Raw genomic sequence first — 19,194 nt, 5'->3', positions numbered from 1 at the left:
CCTTTAGATGACAGTTCTTCGTTCAAGGAGCCTATGGATAAAAAGTTGGAAAACATGTTACGAAAGATGTTTCAACACACAGGGTTTGTTTTTCAACCAGTGGCGGCATTCGCCACGGTTGCAGGAGCTGCGTCATATTGGTGCAATGCCTTATTTGATATGACTGAGGGTGAACCCTCTTTCGAGGAGGTGCAGGAAAAGATTTAAGCCCTAAAGGTGGCCAATTCCTTCATTCATGACGCTAATATGCAGATTGTTCACCTGAATGCTAAGGTATCGGTTTTTCAGTTCTAGCACGCAGGGCTCTGTGGCTAAAATCATGGTCGGCAGACATGACCTCTAAGACGAGGCTGCTGTCTTTGCCTTTTAAGGGCAAGATCCTGTTCGGTCCAGATCTAGACAATATCATATCCACGGTTACAGGAGGCAAGGGTGCCTTCCTTCCTTAGGATAAGAAGGCGAAACCTAAGGGTGCTAATTTTCATCCCTTTCATGGGGATAAGGCGCAATGCCAACAGTCCACTGCGAAAGCGGACCAAACCAAACCAAACGGTCCCTGGAAACCTGCTCAAGCTTAAAACAAGTCTAAACAGCACAAGAACTCTGCCAAGACTAAGTCCGCATGAAGGGGCGGCCCCCAACTTGCCTGCAGAACGAGTGGGGGGCAGATTGTCTCTGGTTGCAGGACGTTCAGAACCCCTGAAGATAGTCGCTTAAGGTTACAGGATAGGGTTCAAGTCCTCTCTGCCCAGGGGCAGATTCCTGCTGTCAAATTTCTGCTGTCAAACCCGAAAAAAAAGAGAGGCCTTTCTGGGTTGCATGTGGGATCTCTCCGCTCTAGGGGTTATTGTTTAAACAAGTTCCTGTCCATTCAATCGTTCAAAATGGAAACGATCATATCCATTCTGCCCCTAGTTTAAGAGGGGCAGCTAATGACCGATTCACAGGGACCATTTCAGGTTCCTCAGATTTGCCTTTCTGGATCAGCATTTCCAGTTCATGGCTCTTCCCTTCAGTCTGGCGACGGCCCCAAGAGTCTTCACAAAGGTCCTGGGGGCCCTTCTAGCAGTTGCCAGATCCCAGGGGATCGCGGTGGCGCCGTACCTGGACAACATTCTGGTTCAGGTGCCGTCATCCCATCTGGCAGAGGCCCACACCAGGGTCCTGCTGCAGTTACTTCAATCTCATGGTTGGAAGATCAATCTAGAGAAGAGTTATCTGGTTCCCAGTACCAGGGTGGAGTTCTTGGGCACAATCATAGACTCCCTGTCCATGAAGATCTTTCTCATGGACAAGCGATGCACAAAGATGGCGTCTACCTGTCTTGCCCTCCAGTCTACAGTGAGACCATCTGTAGCTCAGTGCATGGAGATGACTGGGCTCATGGTTTCCAGCATGGACATCATTCCATTCACCAGGTTTCATCTCAGACCTCTCCTGGTGGATGCGCTCCAGATCACCTGTCTATGGGGACATTCTTCCTGAGACCGTCCTAGGAGATTGTTACCACGGACGCGAGTCTGGTGGAATGGGGAGCTGTTTGGGGTGCCAGGATGGCATAGGTGAAGTGGTCTCGCTTAGAGGCTCTTCTTCCAATAAATATTCTGGAGCTTCGAGCGATCTACAATGCTCTGAAGGTGTGGCCTCGTCTGGGGGACTTCAGCTTTATTAGGTTCCAGACGGACAATATTACCTTGATGGCTTACATCAACCACCAGGGGGGCACGAGGAACTCCCTGGCAATGAGGGAGATGTCTTGGATCCTGGAGTGGGCAGAGACCCACAACTGTTCGCTCTCTGCGATTCACATCCCGGGTGTGGACAACTGGGAGGCGGATTTTCTCAGCAGGCAGACTTTTCATCCGGGGGAATAGTCTCTTCACCCTGAAGTGTTTGCGGAGATCTGTCTCAGATGGGGGACGCCGGAGATCGATCTCATGGGGTCAAGGTTGAATTGCAAGCTTCCCCGATACGGGTCGAGGGACCCACAGGCGGAGCTAATAGATGCATTGGCAATGCCTTGGGGGTTCGGTCTAGTATACATATTTCCTCCATTACCGCTTCTTTTTCATGTAGTGGCTCATATAAAGCAGGAGGGAGTATCCTTCATTCTGATTGCTCCTTCATGGCCAAGGATGACGTGGTTTGCGGATCTGGTGGGGATGTCATCCTCTCCACCGTGGAGGTTACCCTGTCGCAGGGATCTGCTGGAGCAGGGTCCTTTTCAACATCAAAATCTCGATTCTCTGAGGCTGACTGCAAGGAGATTAAACGTTTAGTCTTGGCAGAAAGGGGTTTTTCTGAAAATGTGATTGACACTCTAGTTCAGGCAAGAAAGCCGGTCACACTATCATAAGGTGCGGAAGACTTGTCTTGGTGTGAGAGTCATGGCTACCCTTGGCATAGGGTGAGGGTATGCAGGATTTTGTCTTTTTTTCCAAGTATGTCTAGAGAAGGGTTTCGCCGCTAGTTCCCTAAATGGACAAATTTCGGCTTTATCTGTTCTGTTGCACAGGAGACTCGCTGATCTTCCTGATGTCCAATCTTTTGTTCAGGCTCTGTCTCGAATCAGGCCTGTTTTTAGGCAGACTGCTCCCCCTTGGAGCTTAAATTTCATACTTAGGGTCTTGCAGAAGTTTACATTTGAACCTATGCATTCTCTTGACATAAAACTTCTCTCATGGAAAGTTCTCTTTCTGTTGGCTATTGCTTTGGCACGCAGAGTTTCTGAGCTAGTGGCCTTGCAATATGAGCCCCCTTATCTGGTGTTTTATGCGGATAAGGCTGTTCTTCGCACAGGCTTGGGGTTTCTCCCCAAGGTGGTGTCTAACCGTAACATCAATCAGGAGATAGTTGTTCCTTCTTTATGTCCTAACCCTTCTTCTCCTAAGGAGAGATTACTTCATAATCTGGATGTGGTTCGTGCTTTGAAATTCTATCTTCAGGCTACAAAGGATTTCAGGCAATCAAAGTCACTTTTTGTTGTGTATTCAGGGAAGCGCAGGGGTCAGAGGGCACCTGCTAATTCTTTGTCCTTTTGGCTGAGGAGTTTGATCCATTTGACCTACGAGACTACGGGACATAAGTCTCCTCTGAGGATAATGGCTCATTCAACTAGAGCTGTGGCTTCGCCTTGGGCCTTCAAAAATGAGGCTTCTATGGAGCAGATTTGCAAGGCAGCTACCTGGTCCTCCTTGCATACCTTCACTAAGTTTTAAAAATTTGACGTTTTTGCTTCTGCGGAAGCTGTTTTTGGAAGAGAGGTTCTACAGGATGTGGTGCTCTCAGAATAGGGGTCCACCTTTTTACCCTCCCGGTTTCATTCAGTGTCCTCTAAGAGCTTGGGTATATGTTTCCCACAAGTAATGAATGAAGCCGTGGACTCTCCTCCCCTTTAGATGGAAAACATAAATTATGCTTACCTGATAATTTTATTTCCATCGTGGGGAGGAGTCCACAGCCCCCACCCGTATCTTCGTTGGGCGTACCTAAATTTAATATTTTCTTCTGGCACCATTTATACCCTAATGTTTCTCCTACTGTTCCTTGTTCCCTCGGCAGAATGACTGGGGGATGAGGGGAGTGGGGGAGGTATTTAAGCCTTTGGCTGGGGTGTCTTTGCCTCCTCCTGGTGGCCAGGTTCTTAATTCCCACAAGTAATGAAGGAAGCCGTGGACTCTCCTCCCCATGATGGAAATAACATTATCTGGTAAGCATAATTTATGTTTTTAAGCACCGGTTATACAGCACTTGCATGCTTTTTGATTAAATCAATTATTGAGGTACATGAACAGCATACAATCTAGATCATTTTGATACATTTTGAACATAAGTTACCTTTTATACATATGACAATAATACATAGATATCGAAAGAGCACATCCATACCCCTTCTTTCCCATGTCCATTCAATAAAAAAATTCTACGTTCAAACCTCCAGCTCACAAATTATATACATAAACAAAGTACAATGATCATAATAACACGTTACCTCTTTTTCCTATATTTAACCATATTAAACTTTTCATATTGTCAGCATCCTGAAAAGCTTATAAACCTTATATAGTGATAAACAAAGTATGGTAAGAAGATCAATATGTTAACAAACACGTTGTAGTATGTAGGCGATAAAATGATGACTGTAATACTCCATTATAATAATACTCTGCCTAATAAGGTGATACTTTCAACTAGGTTACTGAGAGTATTAGGCCACTGTCTAATATAAGAAATATGGTACTAGGTTGGAAAGTATATAATATTAATCTAATGTAAAACGTATGGCAACTAAAACTTGTACAAGTCCCAACCCCAATCAATACACGGGCCACTCCTGGGCCTTTAAAATAAAGAAATACAGAATATTTGGGATTAAGGACAAGGAGGATCCGGAGCAAAATAAAAATTAAGGATTAGCTCTTTAAATATTAAGATATAATTCTTCCCCTAGATCACCTATAACTTGCAAGGGTCTTTTTGCTATATTGCAAATAATTATATGATGAGGCCTAATTTGGACACTAATTGAGGCTTTCTTATAAACAAACGCCAGGTATGGTTTAATGTGAGTGATGTAATGCAATCATATAGGTGACATCCACTCAGATATACCTTTTATAAATATCAAGATGGGAGCACATTTTCCAAATGTATACCCCATATATTCTCTACATACTGGATTTAGATTTATACTGGGCTAATAAAGCAAGTTTTGCACATCCAAACAGTGTTAGCTATGTACTTATCCGAACCCAACTGAGTGATAATAGCTTGAGCAAATAAACATAACTGGCACACAAAAATATTCCATACAGTAGGCTATCTTAATACACTTAACTTTATAGATAGTAGGTACACTTAACTTGACAATGCAATCTACTTATATCCTATCTGTAGTTTCTGTCCCACCATGCTTAAAACTGAAGAGGATGTCACTACAATCACCCCTGCCATGTATTCCCATACAGCAAAACATAGAGTTCACGCTCTGAATCTAAAATGTCCACCCCAATACAGGAGAGAATTCTATAGACATAAACCTGCAACTTTGGAAATTAGTAAGTATGGTATTTTTGCAATTATCAGGTTTTGTCCCTATAATAAGTCCAGAGAAGCAAAAAACTTAACCTACTCCCGTTCTGCCCAAAACAGAGTGTTCCCCTTCTCTTGCTGCTAGTGGAGAGACATGATTCAGCAATACAATACGAGCTCTGGTTGATCTCCGGTTTAGAGCATTCCCAGCACAAACATATCGGCTCCAATCAGCGAGAATCAGAATCTCTAGGTCCTCCATCTCCAGGGCCACCATGCAAGTGTGGGTTTAGCTGAAACCACGTGGCCCTCTCATACCTCCCCGGGAGACAGGCCGCATCCCTTGCATCTGGAAGAGAGGGCCCTGAGTCAAACTCTGCCTCCTCCTGCGTGGCTCCTGTGGAGCGATCTGACGTTAGAGGAATTGCTGCTAGATTCTCGATCGGCTGGAATACATCTCCATAGCATCTAGGAACCGCCACTTCTATCTTACAGGATAAGTTATCTGTGTCCCGTGGATTCTGCATGGTCGATATAAGATCATCATATCCGGACTGTATTTGTAGATCCAAGTCAGCAAGTAAACATAGAATTGAATCATAGTCCTCCTCCATGGTTTTGAGAGAGTATTTTAGTTGCCAGAAGTTTGTTGCAGATGAATACTGCGTTACTCGGTTACAAAGGGAACCGAGGGGGGGAAATTGCATATGTGAATGGCGGCCGCCACCTGCAGACTCACCCAGTATGGATTCTGCTTGTGGTATCTAATAAATAATTATATCAAACTGCTCCTTGACTTCTCCTTAGTAGATATGTGAAACTGTGAGTCAAAGTAATATATTTGGGAGAAGATACTTATGAAAATGTCATTTCTAGTAGAGGAGCTTTCTGAATTTGCTTCTTATCACGGCGCTGCTTAAACACGCCCCCCCCCCCACTTGCATGCTTTTGATTACTGCTTGGAAACTACAGGAATTTCTCCTTATTTGTGCTTAAAACGTTAGTTTTACTTGGAGGCACGAAAGTTGCATTACAGCCTATTTTATTAGATCAGTTTTCCACTCCCTGGGCATCCGAGAATGAAATTCTATTAAACAAATTTGCAAGGCAGCATCAGGGTCATCCTTACATACCTTTACTACATTAAACCACTTTGATGTTTTTGCTTCTTGCGAAGGTTTTGGTTAGAAAATTCTTCAGGAAGCAGTGTCTAGAAATTAGGTACCTGTCTTTCAAAAAATTTGGCCCCGCCCAAATGACTTGTGGACTCCACAGATGTGGTAATAGTTTCAAGGAGTAATGGCTCGTGGACTCTTACCATCTATGGGGCCTCCACCTAGTGGCCAGGAGTTGAATCACTGTAATAATGGCTTGTAAACACTCACAAATTTATTTTTTGATCTGGAGACTATCATGAGGTGTGGCTGGGCCTTAAGGCCTGATTGATTAATGACTTGGAGGAAGATCTCCCCCTGATTTATCAGAACAGATACATCTGTTTTACAAAAAAAACTCTAATACTGTAATTCTCTTTAAGACTCAAGTACTGTAATACTCTTTAATTTGTTTCATATTTAAAAGGACAGTAAAGTCCAAATTTTATATTTAATGATTTAATACAGCATGCAAACCTAGGTAGGTTAATAGGAGCTCAGGAGCATGAGCTTGCACTTGTCGTAAGCACTCTATGACTCTGTAATAGACTGCTAAAAACATGTGAACACTCCTGAGCTTATATAAACTCACATAGGTTTACTCTTCAACATGGGATACCAAAATAATTGAGCCAATTTCATAATAGGAGGAAATTGAAAAGCTGTTAAAAATTTGACACTCTGAGAATCATGAAAATTTAATTTGGACTTTACTGTCCCTTTAAGGAACATGAAACCTATTTTTTTCTTTCATGATTTAGATAGAGAATACAATTTTACAATTTGTTGAAGGAGCAGCAATGCACTAATGGTTTCTAACTGAACTCATGGGTGAGCCAATCACAATAGATATATCCAGCTACCAATCAACAGCTAGTACCTAGGTTTTCTGCTGCTCCTGAGATTGCCTAGATAAACCTTTTAGCAAAAGGATAACAAGAGAAGGAAGCAAATTAAATAAAAGACGTAAATCGGAAAGTTGTTTAAAATTGTATTCTCTATCTGAATCGCAAAAGAAAATGTCTGGGTTTCGTATCCCTTTAAATGGAAAGTGTTCAGTGAGAAAAACAAAATTTATGCTTACCTGATAAATTTCTTTCTTCACACGGTGAGTCCACGTATAATCATCAATTACTGTTGGGAATATCACTCCTGGCCAGCAGGAGGAGGCAGAGAGCACCACAGCAAAGCTGTTAAATATCACTTCCCTACCCACAATCCCCCAGTCAATCGACCAAAGGGAAAGGAGAGAAAGGAAGTAACACAAGGTGCAGAAGTGCCTGAGGTTTTATATAAAAAGAAACTGTCTGAATACAGGGCAGGCCGTGGACTCACCATGTCAAGTGTGCAAAGATGACCAAGTTGCAGCCTTGCAAATCTGTTCCACAGAAGCTTCATTTTTGAAGGCCCAGGAAGAAGAAAGAGCCCATGTGGAATGAGCTGTGATTTTAGCCAAGGCCTGACAAAAACGATTGCACGTCTGGCATATCTGCCAAGCGCTTATATAACGAAATAGACAATGCCGAAATCTGACCCTTTAGAGTACTTGCCGACAAACCCTTCTCCAGACCATCCTGGATAAAGGACAAAATCCTAGGAATCCTTACTCTACTCCAAGAGTATCCTTTGGATTCACACCAATACAAGTATTTACACCAGATCTTATGGTAAATCCTGCGAGTCACAGGCTTACGAGCCTTAATCAAGGTCTTAATGACCGACTCTGAAAATCCACGCTTAGATAAAACTAAGCGTTCAATCTCCAAGCAGTCAGCTTCAGAAAAATGAGATTTGGATAAAGGAAGGCACCCTGAAGTAGAAGGTCATTTCCACTAGGTCTGAATACCAAATCCTGCAAGGCCACGCCGGGGCTATGAGAATTACAGGCGCCCTCTCCTGCTTGATTCAAGCAATGACTCTTGGAAGGAGAGTGAACGGAGGAAACGGGTATGCTAGACTGAAGCTCCAAGGAACTGCCATTGCATCGATCAGAAATGCCTGCAGATCTCTGGACCTCAAGCCGTATCTCGGAAGTTTGGCATTCTGACGAGAAGCCATGAGATCCAACTCCGGCTGCCCCCACTTGAGGGTCAAGCTGGAAAACACATCAGAATGAAGTTCCCACTCCCCGGGATGAAAAGTCTGTCTGCTCAGAAAATCTGCTTCCCAATGGTTCACTCCTGGGATGTGGATCGCAGAAAGACAGCAGTTGTGGGTCTCCGCTCACTGAATACTTTGGGCCACCTTTGTCATTGCCAAGGAACTCAGAGTTCCCCCTTGGTGGTTGATGTAGGCCACTGAGGTTATGTTGTCCAACTGGAATCTGATAAACCGGGCTAAGGCTAACTGATGCCAGGCCAGAAGAGCATTGAAGATTGCTCTCAGCTCCATGATGTTTATGGGCAGGACTGACTCCTCCTGGGTCCATAGGCCCTGAACCTTCAACGACCCCCATACTGCTCCCCAACCTAGAAGGCTGGCATCCGTGGTCACAATCACCCAGTCACCCAGGAGGGTCTGCGGAAGCAAGTACCCTGGGAGAGATGATCCTGAGAAAGCCACCACGGAAGAGAGTCTATTGACACCTGATCTAGATCTACACACTGAGACAGGTCCGTATAGTCCCCGTTCCATTGTCTGAGCATGCAAAACTGCAGAGGTCTGAGATGTAACAGAGCAAACGGAATGATGTCCATGGAAGCCATCATCAGACCGATTACCTCCATACATTGAGCTGCTGACAGCCGTGGAGAGGACTGAAGGGCAAAACAAGAGTAGAAAATCTTTCTTTTTCTGACCTCTGTGGTCCCGAAAAATACGACCCTTGTAGCTGGAACCAGAGAACTTTTTTTTTCAGATTCACCTTTCATCCGTAGGATCGAAGAAAAGACAACAAGATCTCCTTATGAGATTCTGCTTGTTGAAAAGATGGCACCTGAACCAGAATGTCGTCCAGATAATGTGCCACTGTAATACCCCGAGATCGCAGCTGAAAGAGCCCCCAGAACCTTTGAAAAAAATTCTGGGAGCTGTGGCAAGACCGAATGGAAGGGCCACGAACTGGAAATGATTGTCCAAAAAGGCGAATCTCAAACTTGTGATGGTCCCTGTGAATGGGAACATGAAGGTATGCATCCTTTAGGTCTATGTTTGTCATGAACTGACCCTCTTGTACCAAGAAAAGAATGGAGCTTATATTCTCCATCTTGAAGGATGGCACTCTGAGAAACTTGTTTAAACATTTTAGATCTAGGATTGGTCGAACAGTTCCCTCCTTTTTGGGAACTATGAAGAGATTCAAGTGAAATCCCAGACGTCTTTTCTGAAAGGGAACTGGAACTATTACCCCCAGGGCGGCAAGGTCCTTGACACAATGTAAGAACGCCTCTCTTTTTATCTGGTCTACAGATAATCTGGAGAGGAGAAACCTGCCTCTGGGAGGAAGATATTTGAAGTCTATTTCGTATCCCTGGGAGACAATGTCCACCGCCCAGGGATCCAGTACATCTCTTATCCAAGCCTGGGAAAAAAGAGAGAGTCTGCCCACTACAAGATCCACTCCCAGATCGGGGGCCAACCCTTCATGCTGACTTAGAATCAGCTGAAGGCTTTTTAGATTGCTTTCCATTATTCCAGGACTGGTTGGGCTTCCAGGAAAGCTTGGCTTGATCTTGCTTGGAGGAAGACTTGCAGTTAAAGTTACGAAAGGAATAAAAATTACTCTGACGTCCCTTCTGCTTATTCTTTTTATCTTGAGGAAGAAAAGAACCCTTCCCTCCAGTAATATGAGATATTTTCCGCCAAACCAGGTTCAAACAAGGTCTTACCCTTGTAAGGAATAGCCATGAGCTTAGATTTAGATGAAACATCCGCAGACCAGGACTTCAACCACAAGGCCCTGCGGGCTAGTTTCGCAAAACCAGAAATTTTAGCTCCCAGTTTCATAACCTGTAAAGAAGCATCTGTAATGAAGGAATTGGCTAACTTTAAAGCCTTAATCTTGTCCTGAATCTCATCAAAAGGGGTATCCGTCTGAAGAGATTCAGACAACCCATCAAACCAGTAAGCCGCAGCGCTGGTAACAGTGGCGATACACACTACAGGTTGCCATTGTAGACCCTGGTGGACATACATCTTTTTTAGTAAAGTCTCCAATATTTTATCCATTGAATCTTTAAAAGAACAACTATCCTCTATGGGAATAGTAGTCCTCTTGGCTAAAGTGGAGATTGCTCCGTCTACCTTAGGAACCGTCTGCCACGACTCCTTAATAGAATCCGCTATAGGAAACATCTTCTTAAAAATAGGAGATGGAGAAAAGGGAATACCAGGTCTTTCCCATTCTCGAGCAATAATCTTTGCAGCATGGTCAGGAACCAGAAAAACTTCCACCGCAGAGGGAACATCAAAGTATTTGTTCAATTTACTAGACTTTTTAGGATTGACTACGATACTTGTGTTGGAGTCGTCCAAAGTAGCCAAAACCACCTTAAGTAATAAGCGAAGGTGTTCTCACTTAAATTAGAAGGATACCTTGTGTGCATCAGAAGAAGTAATTATACTGTCCGAGTCTGAGATTTCCCCCTCAGATGCTACCAACATGTCTTCTTCGTTAGTCTTATGGGAAAGGACACTAGATAGCCAGAACTTAATCAGAAATCTTACTGTTTCCTTAAATTTCCTTTTACGCCTTCCCTGCAACATGGGAAAAGCTGACAAGGCCTCAGATACCACAAGGGATACCTGGGAAGCAATGTCTTGTAGAGAAAATCCTACAGGATTGCAAGAGGAAACACAGGGCACTGTATGTGGAAACTGAAAAAGTTGGGACGCTTGAGGAGAAAGCTGCGGCATATCTGCAACAGGAGACACCTGAATAGCATTTGCCTGGGATAATGGTGGCTAATGGTCAAATATTTTATCTCTATAACTTAAAGATCTCTCAATGCTGCATGAGGAACAAAAAGGAACTGGAGGTTCCACCTGAGCATCAAAACATAACTGACAAGCAGCAACTTCGCCTGGGATAATGGTTTGAAAAGCATCTTGATCCATCTTATGTAAAAATAAAAATAAAGTGTAAAACTTCTTTATTTGAAAATAAAATAAATGTGTACTGTGTCTTTATTCAGAAATGTGTGTTAGCGCAACAAATCAAATAGACCGCAGGCTACCTATACACCTCAGTAGCTTTACTGAGGTGCCTACCTGTCCTGCAGCTCACAGAGCGACTTCCCTCACAGAAGAAACAATCCCCTTTTCAAATACAGAGCGGTTACATAGCCCTAACTGCCGAAAAAAAAAAATCTTACAACAGTAATCTCCATGACCAAAAGTTAAAGTATAAAAACTACTATAACACACTGAGCCACCATAAATCACCTCACAGTCTTAGTGCCGAAACTGCCTAAAAGAAACCCTAAACATGAAGGTTTAATAAAGTCCCATATTAAATAAGACAGCTTTTAGCTGTAACAAGTGCCAGAAATCTCCTTGCAAAAGAAAATTAAAATGGCACTTACCTGAAAGTGCTGTCCAGCAGCAGGACAGCTCACCTGGTTTGAGAGGGTGCAGCACCTCACATGTAAACCTACTCAGGTTTTCTAGTTAAGGCAGCAGATTCTTGAGAAAACTCAGTGAGGATTGTACCTCACAAGTTCTCAAGTGCTCAAAAGCCACCACTGCCCTACTGAAGAGACTGATGTGGACTAGGCTAGACCTCAGAAAGGAACAGAGTAAGCTTACCCTGCTAAAAATAATAATAAAATCTTGATTGAAGAAAACTTCTCATCAGACACCTAAACTTCACCTCCGCCTACAGGCAAAGAGAATGACTGGGGGATTGTGGGTAGGGGAGTGATATTTAACAGCTTTGCTGTGGTGCTCTTTGCCTCCTCCTGCTGGCCAGGAATGATATTCCCAACAGTAATTGATGATGATCCGTGGACTCACCGTGTCATTAGAAAGAAATACTATCATCCAGAGTTTTCTTGTTTTTACTTAAAATGTAACTCATTGCTGAGCTTACAGTACCAGTTTTATGGACATTCTTATATGTGCTTGATGCTCTATTCTGCATTGTGATGTAATAGTTAATAATCAAGTGTATTGCCAACAGATTTTAGTAATATTTTTAACCAAATGTATGTGTGAAAAAGGTAGATTTATATAATCATTTTAGTACACTCAAATGCAGTTTACTCACTCTTAGCTTAAGAACAAATCATTGTTATGTTTGTGTGTTTATATGTACTGTATGTGTATTAACCCCTTAGACAGACACAGATATTTAACTGTGTGTATTTAAAGCCAGAAAACATCATCCCATGCAGTCTGGATGAGAGGTATAGTATTGTAATGTTGGAATGTTATTTTGGTATATTAGAATTGTATTGGCTAACTTCATAGTGTTAAGAGGTGTTGAGAAGGCAATTTTTTGCAGCATTGGGAAACAAGTTTGAAGTATGTGTAATAACATGTAGCCAGGAAGCCTCATCCCATGCAGTCTGGATGAGAGATTGGAAATTCTATTTTGATATATTAGAATTGTATTCTTGAGCTTAGCTTGGCTAAAATTTTAGAGTTAGGACCAGTCTTTTGTGGGACACCTTGTAAGTGGTGACTGGCTGAGCAGAATATGGCCATATTGTGTGACTAAGATCCCATCTTTATTTAAAAAAAATTAAAAAATTATGAAATATTATGAAGGCAATTTTTGCAGCATTAAGGAAAAAATGGAAAAAAGTTAAAATATGTGAAATAATTTGTGGTCTCATGTGTCTTGAGGTGCGCCAATACCTGCTCTTATTATTATATACATTTTGGTCACTTTGGCAGCACTCCACAATATGTGCATTTAAAAACATATGCTTTTATTAGATGCGCTTAACCATTATTTCTTTCTGATTTATCACTGGGGAAACTGACCAAGGCTCTTTTGGTTTAAAGCACTCCACCCAGTTCAGGTGTGTTCCAGACACAGATATTTAACTGTGTGTATATAAAGCCAGAAAACCTCATCCCATGCATTCTGGATGAGAGATATACTATTGTAATGTTGGAATGTTATTTTGGTATATTAGAATTGTATTGGCTAACTTCATAGTGTTAAGAGGTGTTGAGAAGGCAATTTTTTGCAGCATTGGGAAACAAGTTTGAAGTATGTGTAATAACATGTACCCAGGAAGCCTCATCCCATGCAGTCTGGATGAGAGATTGGAAATTCTATTTTGATATATTAGAATGGTATTCTTGAGCTTAGCTTGGCTAAAATGTTAGTTAGGACCAGTCTTTTGTGGGACACCTTGTAAGTGGTCACTGGCTGAGCAGAATATGGCATATTGTGTGACTAAGATCCCATCTTTATTTAAAAAAATTAAAAAAATTATGAAATATTAAGAAGGCAATTTTTGCAGCATTAATGAAAAAATGGAAAAAAGTTAAAATATGTGAAATAATTTGTGGTCTCATGTGTCTTGAGGTGCGCCAATACCTGCTCTTATTATTATTATTAACCCCTTAAACGACGCAAGTCGTACAGGGTACGTCGCACACAACCTGGTCTTAAAAGACCAGCGACATACCCTGTACGACATTAGGGGTTTAAAGAGGCTGGAAGCGATCCTGCTCACTTCCAGCCGCTTTCCAGTTATTGCAGTGATGCCTCGATATCGAGGCATCCTGCAATAACACCCCTTGGCCACCCGATGCAGAGAGAGCCACTCTGTGGCCCTCTTTGCACCGGACATCGATGGCCGGTATCGTTGGTGGGTGGGAGCCGACTTGGGAGGCGGGTGGGCGGCCATCGATGGGCCGGGTAATGGAGAGGGGGGCGGGATCGATGGGGACGTGCACGGGAGGCGGCGGGAGGGCTGCACGGGGCAGAAGCGGGTGGGAACCTATAGAAAATATATTGTTATAAAAGTGGGGAAAGGGGTGTTATAAGTTAAAAAATAAATAAATTGAAGCTATCTAGGAGGGGGTGGGGGGTTGGTCTTTGGTGGGGGGGGGAGCTACACTACAGAAAAGGGGGGGGGGGAAAAAAGCAACTATTTTATACTAAACTGGGTACTGGCAGACAGCTGCCAGTACCCAAGATGGCGCCCATTAAGGCACAGGGGGAGGGTTAGAGAGCTGTTTGGTGGGGGATCAGTCAGGTTGGGGGCTAAGGGGGGGTCCTACACAGCAGCATATGTAAATATGCTTAAAAAACAACTAAATATACCTTTTATTTTAGTACTGGCAGAGTTTCTGCCAGTACTTAAGATGGCGGGAACAATTGTGGGGTGGGGGAGGGAAGAGAGCTGTTTGGGAGGGATCAGGGGGTCTGATGTTCGAGGTGGGAGGCTGAGCTCTACACTAAAGCTAAAATTAACCCTGCAAGCTCCCTACAAGCTACCTAATTAACCCCTTCAATGCTAGCCATAATACACGTGTGATGCGCAGCGGCATTTAGCGGCCTTCTAAGTACCAAAAAGCAACGCCAAAGCCATATATGTCTGTTATTTCTGAACAAAGGGGATCCCAGAGAAGCATTTACAACCATTTGTGCCATAATTGCACAAGCTGTTTGTAAATTATTTCAGTGAGAAACCTAAAATTGTGAAAAATGTAACTTTTTTTTAATTTGATTGCATTTGGCGGTGAAATGGTGGCATGAAATATACCAAAATGGGCCTAGATCAATACTTGGGGTTGTCTACTACACTACAGCTAAAATTACCACAAAAAGCTCCCTACATGCTCCCTAATTAACCCCTTCACTACTGGGCATAATACACGTGTGGTGCACAGTCGCATTTAGCGGCCTTCTAATTACCAAAAAGCAACGCCAAAGCCATATATGTCTGCTATTTCTGAACAAAGGGGATCCCAGAGAAAAATTTACAACCATTTATGCCATAAGCTGTTTGTAAATAATTCAGTGAGAAACCGAAAGTTTGTGAAAAAATTTGTGAAAAAGTGAACTATTTTTTGTATTTGATCGCATTTGGCGGTGAAATGGTGGCATGAAATATACCAAAATGGGCCTAGATCAATACTTTGGGATGTCTACTAAAATAAAATATACAACATGTCAATGGATATTCAGGGATTCCTGAAAGATATTAGTGTTCTAATGTAACTAGCGCTAATTTTGAAAAAAAAAATGGTTTGGAAATAGCAAAGTGCTACTTGTATTTATGGCCCTATAACTTGCAAAGAACATGTAAACATTGGGAATTTCTAAACTCAGGACAAAATTTAGAAACTATTTAGCATGGTTGTTTTTTGGTGGTTGTAGATGTGTAACAGATTTTGGGGGTCAAAGTTAGAAAAAGTGTGTTTTTTTCAATTTTTTTCTCATATTTTATTTATTTTTAACAGTAAATTATAAGATATGATGAAAATAATGGTATCTTTAGAAAGTCCATTTAATGACGAGAAAAACTGTATATAATATGTGTGGGTACAGTAAATGAGTAAGAGGAAAATTACAGCTAAACACAAACACCGCAAAAATGTAAAAATAGCCTTGGTCCCAAACGGACAGAAAATGGAAAAGTGCTGTGGTCATTAAGGGGTTAAAGGGCATCCAGCTTCCACATCAAATATGATTATTATAAGGGACTTATATTTGCATTAAGGTTCAATATGTTTTAAATTGAAATCAGGTCTGTCCACCCTTTTCATGCCAGAATTTTATTTCATTACATGGCGTTATAATTCATAAACATAAACACTATTTATTTATTGATTAATTATAAAAATACTAGATATTTTACTAGGTTTTTTACTTGTGTTTTATTTTTTTAACAGGTTTTAGAACTTCATCCTAATTATCCTAAAATAAGGAAGGATATACTTGACAAATCCAGAGCTGCATTAAGAACATAAAGAACTTTGAAATATAGTGAAGAAAGAAAGATACTAGATTTCAGTTTTGGGCTCTTGTTTAAATTTGGCTTTAACTGTCATTAATTTACTTATCAGTAAATGTTAAATAGAATTGTAAAGAAAATGACTGTGATATAACTAAATGGAGCTAAGTAGTTATTGCGGGCTCACTGGCAACATGTAAGCTAGTGAATATCCCATAATGTGATATTTACATTAATTGTATAACACGGTTAATGCATATGAAACAGATTTATATTTTTTATTACAGCGCAACTGTCAGATGATATTAAACACAGACTTTTGAGAAACTGTAGCAAACAACCTCTTTATCCAGTAGATGATGCTGTTGCATTTTAGAAGTTATAGGCACAGTGTGCTTTTTCTTGTGATTCTGCTATTCTCATTCTGTCAGTCTGCTTACTAACATGCGGCAAGGACTGGTAGAGGTTAGTGGTTAGTTTTTATCTATCACAGCTCCTCAACTCCAGCCCTTAAGAACCTTTAAACAACTATTAATACAGTAATATTTCATGATCAACAAATGTATAATAAGAAAGACAATGTAAAAGCACTTAGAATTTCAAATAAGTAGATTTTTTTCTGACAAATTTCAAAGTTAGTACAATTTTCCTTCCCATTGCATCATGTGACAGTCATCAGTCAATCACAAAGTGCATATACAGTGAACTCTTGCAAAGTTCAGTAGGAGCTGGTAACTCATAAAGTGTGCATATAGATAATGGAAGTGAATTGGAAAGTTGTTTAAAATCGTGTGCTCTTTCTGAATCATAAAAGTTTAATTTTGAATTTAGTGTTCCTTTAAGGAGACAGATTTTTAATATTTCCCTAGAAGGTCACAGGTAAATCAATCACAGTTTGTGTGTGTTAGGGGGTACTTGAAGAGTTAAAAAAATACTGCTGTAGATTGACATTTTAATGAAAGCCCAGTAGTGATCCCCATTCTAATCCATTAGGATTTCTGAAAGGGAATATTGTTTGCAATCTCAAGTGGTTTAAGCCATTCCAACCTGGAAGGACACATACACAAGTTACAAATATAATAATCTGGTTAATAGGAAATATTTCACTCAAACCATCATAAATGCAAAACATGACTTGCTAATGTATTTAAACGAAGTCCAAACATTGTATTACAATCAAAAATTAACATTTTGATATCCATATTTTGTGTATACTAGTTTTACCCCTTAACCCAAATAGACAGGTGTGGGAGATAAGGCGGGTGCGTGGTCCAGCAGTGGAGAGGGAGTGGTATGTGCCCTACGCTACCAGAAAAAAAACTGAAGGGAGAGGGGGGCACAAAAAAAAAGTGGGGTGGGGGCCTTAGCTACCGATTGCCGGTGGGGGGACTACTAAACTACAAACAAATAAAAAAATAATTTATGCCTACTTGATAAATTAATTTCTTTCATGGTGGTGAGAGTCAATGATCCTTTACTTTTGGGAATTACTCTTCTCTACCACTAGGAGGAGGCAAAGAGTTCCAAACCCTAAGAGCTCTATAAAACCCCTTTCACCTCACATATACCTCAGTCTAACGTATAGCCAAGCAAAGTGAGGTAAGAAAACTGAATAAGAGCAAATATTTGGGACTATTTATTTTCTAACTTACTATAAAATATGTGTAAATACAAAAGTGATATTTTGTCACATTTTGTATACATTTTTTAAGGTTCTGTTACTATATTTGACAAAATAATGTTTTATTAATAGCATATTAAGATCAGCCTCTTTGGGAATGTCAAGTATTTCATTCCATCCAAAAAAAAACACAAAAACATGGTTTGAATTTCATATACTTTAACTGGGATTCTCTGTCTTTTTCACAAAACTTAAATAACTTAAAGGGACAGTCAACACCAGAATTTTTGTTGTTTTAAAAGATAGATAATCCCTCAATTACCAATTCCCCAGTTTTGCATACCAACACAGTTATAATTATACACGTTTTACCTCTGTAATTACCTTGTATCTAAGCCACAGCAGTCTGCCCCCTTATTTCAGTTCTTTTGACACTTGCATTTTAGCCAATCAGAGCTGCCTCCATGGTAAATTCACGAGCATGAGCTCAATGTTATCTATATGAAACACGTGAAGTAATGCCCTCTAGTGGTGAATTTTTTTTAAACATGCATTTAGATTAGAGACGGCCTTCAAGGTCTTAGAAATTAGCATATGAAACTCCTAGGTTTAGCTTTCAACTAAGAATACCAAAAGAACAAAGCAAAATTGGTGATAAAGTAAAATGGAAAGTTGTTTAAAATTACATGCCCTATCTGAATAATGAAAGGTTTTTTTGGACATGACTGTCCCTTTAACTATCATTGACACACTCTTATTTTTTTTAATTTTCTATTTTAAGAAAAAAAAATACTTTACTTAAAGAGATTTAGTTTAAAAGGTCTAGCTGTAGCTTTGTCCAAAGCTGGAAGGTAACAAAACCTCAATGGATCTAAGGCAAACAACTATTGAGATTCTGACATAGACCTTACAGAGGAGCGTATCCATTACAGTTCAATCTGACCCTCACAGTCCAGCAGTCGCTAGAAAGTTAGTATCATTACCGGGGGAAATATGTCCTGTGAAATGTAATTGTTTAGCAGACATCAGGTGTCTCTCCATAAAGTTTGTTTTGCTTTAATTAGAATTTTTTTTTTTTTTCATAGGACCAATATCCTTGTGTGCATTATTTTCCTATAAGAAGTATTTTCTCTCATTCCATATGTCCAGCAACAAATCTGGAAACTTTCTCTAATGGATATTGTGACAATTCGTAAGAAATGTGGCTTTTGTCTGTAACCTTTAAAAAAATGTATGTCTACATAGCTATATACATTTTTTTATTTTGTATCCCAAATAAATTATCAACTTTTTGTGTAAATGTATTTATTTTGTGAAGCTCATTATTGCTCGTACACACACACACACATTTATACATGATTAATATTTATTTTATATATATATATATATATATATATATATATATATATATATATATATATATATATATATATATATACAGTGTATATAAAATAAAAAAAATATATTGCATTAAATAAGGGACCCTGTCCAAATTTTGTACTTCTCAGAATATTATTGGGGGAAATGT

At 40.6% G+C, this 19,194-nt stretch overlaps 1 protein-coding gene across 1 annotated transcript in view; it reads left to right on the top strand.

Annotated features, from left to right (window-relative positions):
• TTC21B (tetratricopeptide repeat domain 21B) overlaps window positions 1–18,970 on the top strand; it is a 397,674-nt gene extending 378,704 nt beyond the window's left edge. The window contains exon 29 of the mRNA XM_053698392.1: window positions 15,984–18,970. Coding sequence (XP_053554367.1) covers window positions 15,984–16,061 — 78 coding nt within the window. The 3' untranslated portion in view covers window positions 16,062–18,970. The remainder of the gene's footprint in view (window positions 1–15,983) is intronic.
• Window positions 18,971–19,194: the final 224 nt, after the last annotated feature.

The sequence above is a fragment of the Bombina bombina genome, chromosome 1 (genome assembly GCF_027579735.1).
Source record: "Bombina bombina isolate aBomBom1 chromosome 1, aBomBom1.pri, whole genome shotgun sequence".
NCBI classification, from domain to species: domain Eukaryota; kingdom Metazoa; phylum Chordata; class Amphibia; order Anura; family Bombinatoridae; genus Bombina; species Bombina bombina.
The sequence above is the reverse complement of the archived record's forward strand: the minus strand, read 5'-3'. Positions and strand labels throughout refer to the sequence as shown.